General features: G+C 43.8%; 2 protein-coding genes across 2 annotated transcripts in view; one reads left to right on the top strand and one right to left on the bottom strand.

The window, feature by feature from the left end:
* pigbos1 (PIGB opposite strand 1) lies at positions 1-648 on the bottom strand. The gene is made up of 2 exons (XM_088992568.1): positions 493-648; positions 1-320 (listed from the first exon to the last, which is right to left on the bottom strand). The coding sequence occupies exon 2, from the start codon at positions 268-270 to the stop codon at positions 94-96; it is 177 nt and encodes a 58-aa protein (XP_088848694.1). The 5' UTR covers positions 271-320; positions 493-648; the 3' UTR covers positions 1-93.
* Positions 649-860: 212 nt separating this feature from the next.
* The window catches only part of LOC148900672 (GPI alpha-1,2-mannosyltransferase 3-like), a 12,314-nt gene continuing 2,976 nt past the window's right edge, over positions 861-10,198 (top strand). The window contains exons 1-12 of the mRNA XM_088992566.1: positions 861-1,122; positions 4,128-4,271; positions 4,888-5,011; positions 5,223-5,340; positions 5,414-5,518; positions 5,597-5,727; positions 5,815-5,955; positions 6,043-6,094; positions 6,475-6,686; positions 6,782-6,846; positions 7,214-7,418; positions 7,483-7,660. Coding sequence (XP_088848692.1) covers positions 4,160-4,271; positions 4,888-5,011; positions 5,223-5,340; positions 5,414-5,518; positions 5,597-5,727; positions 5,815-5,955; positions 6,043-6,094; positions 6,475-6,686; positions 6,782-6,846; positions 7,214-7,418; positions 7,483-7,660 — 1,443 coding nt within the window. The 5' untranslated portion in view covers positions 861-1,122; positions 4,128-4,159. The remainder of the gene's footprint in view (positions 1,123-4,127; positions 4,272-4,887; positions 5,012-5,222; positions 5,341-5,413; positions 5,519-5,596; positions 5,728-5,814; positions 5,956-6,042; positions 6,095-6,474; positions 6,687-6,781; positions 6,847-7,213; positions 7,419-7,482; positions 7,661-10,198) is intronic.

Raw genomic sequence — 10,198 nt, 5'->3', positions numbered from 1 at the left:
GACCGTGAAAACGTTTTTATTTTTGCTTCATTTACGATGAAATTATATTGGCTAACCGTGTATAACTTTGTTGCTTAAATCCATTGTTGCGCTTTAGCCGGATGAGTTCTTTCCACTAGTTCCGTTCTCCTTTTGTGCCACATCCTGGTTCTGAGGCGTTGTGGTTTTTGGCACGGCGTCATAATAAGGTCTGTAGATATAGAAACCACCAGCTACTCCGAGCAGTGTGGCAAACGCCATCTGTGTGAATGGTATTTTTTTACGAAGCATCACCTTCGGCCCCCAATTCACAATTTCAGTATAGAGAGCACAAGATGGTCCTGGAAGAAACGAACAATACAGTGTAATTAAAAAACAAAACACTTTCACTGCAGATATCTCGAGACTTTGTTGGTTGATGTTAGCATAATGGTTTGGAGGCCACAAGTACACTCAAAGTTGTCTTTAGTTTTATTGGTACACTGAAATAACTTCCTGGATATTTTAACTTACCAGAAAAACATAGAAAGCGCCTTACTGTCAATAAAATGGGAGAGAGATAACATGAAAACGCGACTTTCGCAGGTCTTCAACGAGAAGGACGTTGAGGAGACCTGTGTTAGCATGACGTTCACTTCCTTATTCTCTGCTTTGGACGACAGAACGATGCCCAACAAGTTAGACGTGTCGGACAAAAATATATAATTTACCTCGTCCAACAAATCCAGTCGAAGAAATGCTATTTTTCATATATACTATATGTAAATTTCTGCTTGTGTTTTGATGGGGAATATTTATTACACGAGTGTGCTTTGTAAACAAACCTTTAATTTGAAAATTTGAATCACTGTGGAAGTATGCGGAAGTGCCTTTTCTGTCTTCAACAAGAACCGACCCAACCACATCGAAATACGTACAGTGCAGTACGTATAGTGCGTTTTCAAACACGGACCCACACAACATACCAGTTGGTGGCGGTAATTTCCAACTAAACTGTTGGCTAACCACAACAACAAGAATAATCAACGAAGAAGAGCAAGCACCAGAGATCCAACAGAAACCATGGGCAATCGTCAGCGGTGAGACCAGTTGACGCGCAGGGCAATCCAGGAAGCGATGAACGCTTCGGTTACCTCATTTTAGGTAAGTCGAGGACAGGGGAACCACTTAGTGTACATGCCCACAGTGACGTGCAGTCAGGGGAGGCAGGTGACGCCGTGCCTAACCTGTCATCATGGAAATATCAAATGAAAAAAATAATCAGTTATATTTATTTCGTGATGTTGAGCGTGCGTGTGTAAATGTGTGTGTGCGAGGCAAAGACATGATTGGGGAAATTTCACTGATGACACCTGCGAGCTGATCATGTGCTACCCGGAAATTGTGAAGCCTTTTTAAGAGCATGCGCAGAATAAAATGTTTGTAGAGTTCCCAGACCAATCATTGACACGGCTGTGCATCATTTTTCTCTCGTGAGTATTTTCAATCGCTACGAAAAGTTACCATTTTGGTTACTGTTAAAACGACCGTTATGGGCCCTCTACCACAGGCCAAAGATGGTTTAGACTTTTGTTCGATGGCGATGAGAAAAACTACGAGCTCTGGGAGACGAGGTTCCTGGCGCACATGGAGTTGCGAGGCCTCAGAGACGTTGTTTTGGGCGTCCCGAACATTGAGGAAGACAGCGAAGAAGCTCTCTCCGAAGACAAGGCTAAGAATGGAGAGGCATATGCAGAGTTGGTGCAATGTCTGGACAATAAGAGCCTATCGCTGGTCATGAAGGACGCAAAACGTGACAGGAGAAGAGCACTGGAGATTCTCCGTGAGCATTATGCTGGAAAGGACAAACCACGGGTGGTGAGTTTGTATTGCGAACTTTCCTCACTCCGAAAAGGCAGCTATGAGACAGTCACAGACTGTTATCCGAGCAGAGACTGTATTCACCTCATTAAGAAGAGCAGAAGAGGACATTAGCGACGGGCTTCAGATAGCCATGGTGCTAAAAGGGCTTCCTGACTCTTACAAACCGTTCGGGAGATCTGACAACGAACCTACTTACAAATAAAGAGAAACATCAAACTCTTTAAGGTCTACTTGCTGGACAGCGAGGGATGACACGTGAAGGCGAGACTCAAGCAAGCATTCTACATCCCAGCATTTCCACAGAACATCTTCTCCATCAAAGCTGCAACAGCGAGTAGAGCAGAGGTCCGCTTCAAAGACCTTGATGACTGGTTAGTCCACAGGGATGAGACAAAATTCAAAATGGTGTAGAATGTATTACCTAAACACAATAGAAGAGAAAAATGTTGATGAAGCATATGGTTGTTATGATATCCAAACTTGGCGCAAAATACTGGTCATTGTAACTTTGAAGATGTTGCTAAATTAGAAAAAGTGGTTAGAGGAATGTCTATTAGAGGCAAACACGAGCCTAATCAAAACTGTGAAATATGGAAACAGGGCAAGCTGACACAGAGCAGGAACAGACACACAGATACTAAAGCTGCAACTGTGCTACAGCTAGTGCACACAGACCTGTGCGGTTCTATAGAACCCGTCAGATAGAAATGGCTACAGGTACTCGGTAGCATTCACTGATGACCACAGTGTGATGATTTTTCCATATTTCATTAAGGCAAAGGCCGACACGACAAAGGCTACAGAAAAATTCATAGCCGATGTAGCCCCATATGGAAAAGTAAAAATGCATCCGATCCGACAACGGCACAGAGTTCACTGGGCAAGAGTTTCAATCTTTACTAAGAAAGAATCGAATAAGGCATGAGACGAGTGCACCCTACTCGCCTCATCACAACGGTACTGCCAAGAGAGGTTGGCGAACACTATTTGAGATGTCTAGATGCATGCTGTTGGAAAGTAACCTTCCCAAGCAATTATGGACATATGCTGTACAAACGGCCGCTCAAATTCACAACAGATGCTACAATAAGCGGCTACAGCAGACACCTTACCAGGCTTTTACAGGAAAGGCACCCAACCTTTCTGACATGCAAATATTTGGCTGTGAATGTTACGTTTATTAACGCCCCTGACCGAAAAAGGACACTTTGTAGCAGTCCTTCCATCACGTCAATGCATTTTGCTGTACTTGTTTGGTCTGAAAACTGTGTTGCACCGAAAAGAGGCACAACAGTGCGACAAAGCTCCGTGTAAGGAATTAATCAGCCTGTGGAAACGGGCTGTTTAGTTCCTTACACTGAGCTTTGTTGCCCTTTTCTGCCTCTTTTCTGGGACGCTACATTCCAGTCCAGATGCCTCAAAATGACACGGAAGGACTTGTTTAATCGATTGCAAACATGTATGCTGTCCTCTTCAGAACTATTTGAATCATATTCATAACTGGATGAGTAACAAGAAAGCATATTCTCAGAATCTGAAGCCATTGTTTTGATTCTCCAGCAAGGCAAGACGTCTTGGCGTGACACCACGAACAAGGGGGCGGGACCTCCTGAAAAATTGGCCACTTCCGGGTTCATTTCTTTTGCAGATTTTGTACACTTTAAGTCATTTTTGTTGGTGTTTTGCATTTGACTCAAAATATCATACTGCGTGTTTTGAGTATTTTAGATGCGATAAAACATTTTTCTGATGTCAGGAAACAAAAAAGTGATGTTGGTTGTCCTTTTAAACAAAACACGTTAGCTGTTCCCAATCAAAAGGTGAATAAGCTACTCTGTCGAGTTCATGTTTGTAAATCTGTCAGTACCTCACCAGCCATGAACCTCACCGCACGTCACTGATGCCCAGCATAGTAAACAGGTGAGTGAACCTGCAGGATCGTGCACTTCTCTCAGATGATAGAAACGGTGCCAACAGAGCTCAGTGTGTCGTTGTCCCCTACTGTGCTGGCATGCCATGCAAGACTCAGCCTACGTACCTCTTGAGGCCTGGTCAGACAAACTTGACCACTACTAGTTTGGTGGAAATCTTCACAACTTTGTGGAAAAGCCGTGGGTTGTGTCAAAAAGTACAAAATATAATCCATTTATTTTAGGCCAATGTAATCATAAAGTTTAAGAGTTTGGTCTTTGGAGATGATTATAAAGTGTTTTTTTTTTTCAAAGTTGTCAATGTTATGCTGGCGGTTGTTTATCGTTTTAATTTTGACATGTTTCTCTTACCAGACAGTTCACGGTAAAAGGTGCCTCAATCACACATGGAGACTTTCAGAAAACGTTTGAGGTCCGGGACAACCAAAGAAGATGTAAAACTCAGGGAAAGAAAGTCACTACTGTACACAAAGGAAGTCAATGCTCCAATTAGGAAAGGTGGGTTTTCTTGTTGGTGTTTGTTTACTTTCAAATAGCAAGTCATTACTAATTTCTCTCCTCAAACATAATAGAATTTATAATCAAAGCATTTTTTTTCAGAAACACAAGCAGACACCAAGGAAATAGTTTTTTTGTGCTTATTTTAATAAACTTCAACATGTAATGGATTTCAGTTTTTTGTTGTTGTTGCAGGTTTCATGTGACTGTTCCATAAAGTAGAGTAGCATAAATGGGTACTTCATTTAGTAATGCAGTAATCTTTCACTATAAATTGGTTAATCTTTCAGAGCTTTGCTATTTGACAGATTTGTTTTCGTGAACTTTTTTGTTTTGTTTTTACAGTGTATTGTGTTCTGCATCCTGATTAGTTCAGGCACTGGAGACTAATGTCACCAGTCTCCGAGCCTCATTGCTGTCCAGCTGGCCAAATTTTCTTCAAGACAAAACCCATATTTCACTTTCGGCAACAGTGTTGTTAACAAAAAAATATTTCAATTTAACTGATAGTTGAAAACAACATCCAACACCCCATGATTCTTAATGCTGTTATCCCTAACTTTGGTAATTGGTGTTTTTCACTCTACTATAAAGCCATTCTTCTTTCCTTACACAGAATTGATGCAAGTTGCAGCTTTTTCAGTGGTTTTCCGTGTCATCAACTGTTTCCTGGTTCAAAGCAGCTTTGTTCCAGATGAGTACTGGCAGTCTGTGGAAGTAGCCCATCACATGGTCTTCAAATATCCTTTCAACTCTTATCATTTGGACTACATCCATTTTCTGTAGTGTTTCTCCTCATTAGGGTTGAGGGGTTAACCAACCATCAACTGGTCCTGAGGCAATTGCATTAACATCACCTGATTGGATTGGATTGGATATGCCTTTATTAGTCTCACAGTGATGACAGTAATGAAGTTGAAAAAAAAACAAAACAAAACTTAACAGTGTTACTTATGGCCATCTGACGTGGGAATGGAAGGAAGGCATAAGAGGCTTCACCTATCCTCTCTTTTTTGCTGTGATTTATAAAATATTGCACTGGATGAACTGCGACCATGTATATCTTCTGGAAAGTATTTTCTCTCCATCCATGTTTGAGTCATATACGGTTTATTACTTAACCTGGTTGGTTTTTCCTGCAGATTTGGATTCCTCGACTACTTCAAGCACTCCTTAGTGCCTTTGCAGACGTGAAATTCTTCTTCCTTGTGGCAACACTGGAAGATCGAGATATCGCAAGATGGACGGTAACTAGACAGCTTTTTTTATTCCTAGATTTAATGTAAATTATGTTGGATGTTGATTGTATTCCCATGTTTGTGCAGTTCTTCTGCCATCTGTGCTCATGGTTCACATGGTACTGTTGCACCAGGACCCTAACTAACAGCATGGAGGCCACTCTCACTTGTCTGGCTCTGTCTTACTTTCCCCTGCCAACATCCAAAACACACAGCAGGTGTCCTTGATGTGGTAAACCCCTCCCTCTATCTATCTGAAGTCAATTCCCTGCCGACATCGTGTTCTTGTTTTATTTCCCCTTTAGCAAAAAATATTTGAGCCTCGTTGCCTTGGCGATCATTGTTCGCCCAACGGCCCTGATTGTCTGGCTTCCGCTGTGGGCTTGCCATTTCTGGCAGTGCAAAAACAAACTTAGGCTATTTGTTCACGACTACGTTCCTATAGGGTGCGTTATGTTTTTCCATTTGCAGCTTTACGTTAGAGATGTTGTTTGTTTGAATGTACAATCATTTTCTGTTATTTTTTTTTTTAGGGTTTCAGCCATAGTGATTTCTACCATAATCGACTGCATCTTCTATGAAAAGGTCCCATCTCAAAAGCCACCTATTTAAAATTGCATTTTCTGTGTAGCTCTCTCTCGTTTCTAGTTATAATTGTATTGTATTTATTGCATTCTATTTGCAATTGTATTTTATTTATTATAGTACCTATACTTGTCTGACTGTAAAGTGTCCTTGAGAGCTTTGAAAGGCGCTTAAAATGTAATGTATTATTATTAAGGTGAAACATACGTTTAACTTTTAGATGTTCCGACAATTGTGCTTGAAAGGCATGATTGTGCGATATGGGTAAAATGGCTTATCTCAATATTTTTGCAAGATATTTTCCATGATACAATTATACAATGTGCTTTGTTTTCACATATTGAGTGTTTTGGGTTCATCAATTCTTCTCTGTTGTGTAGTGGATCTTTGTGCAGTTCAACTTCTTGAAGATAAATGTCTTCCACAATGTGGCCGAGGTCTACGGCACCCATCCCTGGCACTGGTACCTCACTCAGGGCTTCCCAGTTGTCATTGGCCCCCATCTCCCATTCTTTTTTCATGGATGCTTCCTGGCTTTTAGAAGGTACCGAGCCCTACTGGTGGTCATCATCTGGACCATTGGGGTATACAGGTAAAGCGTTGTAATTCTCTGTCACTCATTCTCAGCTCATAACTATTCATATTAATGTCTAGCCACCTCATATCATGCCATGACATTCTTTTCAGTCTGCTTCCTCACAAGGAGTTTAGATTCATCTACCCTGTGCTTCCCTTCTGTTTAATCTTTTGTGGTAAGTTTCTTTTAGAAATATATTAACAGCGTCGACTCACATATCATACATTACAAAAATATATAATAATAATAATAGTTAAGAAATAAATTACATAAATCACTGACTGCATTGCCATTACTTTGTCCATCCTTAAATTGTGTGTGTGTGTGTGTGTGTGTGTGTGTGTGTGTGTGTGTGTGTGTGTGTGTGTGTGTGTGTGTGTGTGTGTGTGTGTGTGTGTGTGTGTGTGTGTGTGTGTGTGTGTGTGTGTGTGTGTGTGTGTGTGTGTGTGTGTGTGTGTGTGTGTGTGTGTGTGTGTGTGTGTGTGTGTGTGTGTGTGTGTGTGTGCGTGTGCGCGCGCGCGCGCGCGCGCATGTATTAACAGGTATATCGGTGGCTCATATGAGAACGTGGCGACGAGCAGCGGGGTGTGGTTTATTGGTATCCAACCTGCTCATTACCCTCTACACTGCGATGATTCACCAGCGAGGTGCTCTAGATGTCATGAGCCACGTACGTGCGCTATGTCAGAATGTGTCAGAGCCGGACGTCCTCTTCCTCATGCCCTGCCACTCCACCCCTTACTACAGGTACCAACTTTGCGATAAACTCTGGATAACCGGTGACAAGATAACGTTTTCTGTCTTCTTGCAGCCATATTCATTGCCCACTAAAGATGGCATTTCTTGAGTGCCCGCCTGATCTCGGCCAAGCGGGCCACTTGGACGAAGCCGATAAATTCTACAATGACCCGCTCCTCTGGCTGCGGACATCATTTCCACATGCGCAGTCACGTCCTTCGCACTTGGTTCTCTTTGACGTGTTGGAGAAGGTAAAAGTGCTACCACATCTATTGTAATGGTCTATGGAAAGCTGTTTTGCATTTTTTTCAATATCCTTGATAGTCAATGTAAGGCCCAGGTACTCATATGCTTTTTTTAGCCATCTTCTCCCATGTGACAAAGAAAAAAATGTGTAAAAAAAAAAAAACCTGGGCAGCAACACACATTTATGACTGTGCCAATTCTCTCGTTTTTGCAGCCTCTTGCCACTCTGGGCTGTGGATCCTTAAAAATGTCATAAAAGGCTTAAAATCCACAAATCTAAGAACAATTTAATTAATTGGCATCGGCATCTTCTTCAATAATACTTTAATTAAAGAGTCTTTAAAAAATCTGAACTAAAGTTAATGTAACCGGCCTCAGGCCGAGGGGATACCTGGGTCCAAAGCGCTTCACAGGCAGGTAGCACTGTGAACGACGAGGAAAGACGACACGAGACAACCGTGTTAATCAGCTTCACACAACGGCATTTATCACCACTTACTCATCAAAACATCAATTTCAATATCAGAATACATTCATGTGTAGATCTATACATTCAACATCTATACATTGTATATATATTGGATATATTGGATATCCAAGATGGCGCCCCCCTGTGTGGCTGCCTCCACAGCAGCTCTTTCCCTTTCTTGTCTACTTTTTCACTTTTTTACTTTTCCGTTTTTGCTTTGCCTAATTTCGTTCCATCAACCTACGGAGAGGAGATGGGCATATTTTCTTTTGCTCATCGCCGTTATTTTTTACTTTTTCATCGCTCCTGTGAACGGGGAATCCACGCGCACGCGGAATCCCATTGTTTACAGTCGAGACCAGCTACTAGCGTGGCGGGCTAATAGCGGACTAGCGGCCGCCGCACCAGACATCCCCGATGAACTGAAGAGGAGAAAATGAGGATGTCGGGCCGGGAAAGATCGCCGCAAAAGAACGAGGAAATACCGACACGTTCTCCCGTCCGTCATCATGGGGAATGTGAGATCGCTCCCGAATAAAATGGACGAGCTGGCGGCGCTAACGCGGCACCAGAGGGAGTACCGGGAAGCCAGCTTGCTACTCGTCACGGAGACATGGCTTTCGGCAATCACTCCGGACGCCCACGCAGAGTTGGAGGGCTTCCAACTCGTACGAGCGGACAGAAATGAAGGCAGCGGTAAGCAGAAAGGAGGGGGGATTGCTGTATTTGTGAATGACAAATGGTGCAACCCTGGGCACATCACGGTGAAGGAAAAACTTTGCACTCGCGACATCGAGCTGCTAGCCGTTAGCCTCCGGCCGCATTACCTGCCACGGGAATTCTCACACGTCATAGCCGTGACGACGTACATTCCCCCTACGGCAAATGGCGGCGCTGCCTCCGATGCCCTCATATCTGTTGTAAACAAGCTGCAAACCCAGTCCCCCAACGCCTTGTTTATCATCTCAGGGGACTTCAATCACATTTCCCTGAAATTCTCCCTCCCAACATTCACACAGTATGTAACTTGTGCCACCAGAGACAATAACATATTGGACCTATTTTATTCAAACACCAAGGATGCATACAAACCCTCCCCCCTCTCCACAATATGGTTTATCTCCAGCCTGTGTACAAACCCCTTGTCCAGAGGCAACCAGCTGTGACCCGCACGATCAAAAGATGGTCCACAGAAGCTGAAGAAGCTCTGCGGGACTGTTTTGATTCAACCAGGTGGGAGCTCTTTACTGAGATTCATGGGGAAGACATTGACTCACTCACCAACACCATCACAGACTACATTAACTTTTGTGAACAAAACACCGTACCCACCAGGACTGTGCGGTGTTTTGCCAACAACAAACCATGGATTAATCCCGACATAAAAGTCCTCCTGAAGGAGAAGAAAAGGGCTTTTGTGTCGGGCAACAGAGAGGAACTGAAGGCCGTGCAGATCCAACTGAGGAGGAAGATCAGAGAGGGGAAGAAGGCCTACAGGATGAAAATGGAGGAGCAGCTGCAAGCCAGCAATGTCGCTGGTGTCTGGAAGGGCCTGAAAAACATCTCAGGCCACAAAAGCCCAGTGACATTGAACGAAAAAGACAAGGACTGGGCAGATGAACTGAACCGCTTTTTCAATCGGTTTGACAAGACGCCAGCCGCCCCCGGCCCACCGTCAACTTCACCTGTAGCTGCACCTGCACCAACTCTCACTGTGGCCTTACCCTCCCTGCCCCCTCTCACGACCAGCTTTCCACAACCAACATCTGCCCTCCCAACCGTTGCCACACCCTCAGCCGCCACTCTGCCTCCTGGTTCCTGCCTGTCTGTCACAACTGCGCAGGTGAGGAACCAACTGAGGAGGATGCAGGTGAGGAAGGCAGCAGGTCCGGATGATATCAGTTCCCGACTCCTCAAGACCTGCTCCGACCAGCTGTGTGTCATTGTCCAGCACTTGTTCAACCTGAGCCTGAAGCTGGGCAGAGTTCCACAGCTGTGGAAAACGTCATGCCTGGTCCCAGTGCCCAAGATTGCCAACCCCAAAGAGCTCAACAGCTACAGACCGGTGGCGCTG

The sequence above is a fragment of the Hippocampus bargibanti genome, linkage group LG03 (genome assembly GCF_051943395.1).
Source record: "Hippocampus bargibanti isolate YZ-2025 linkage group LG03, ASM5194339v1, whole genome shotgun sequence".
NCBI classification, from domain to species: domain Eukaryota; kingdom Metazoa; phylum Chordata; class Actinopteri; order Syngnathiformes; family Syngnathidae; genus Hippocampus; species Hippocampus bargibanti.
Note: the sequence above shows the minus strand (reverse complement) of the source record. Positions and strands in the feature narration are given on the sequence as shown.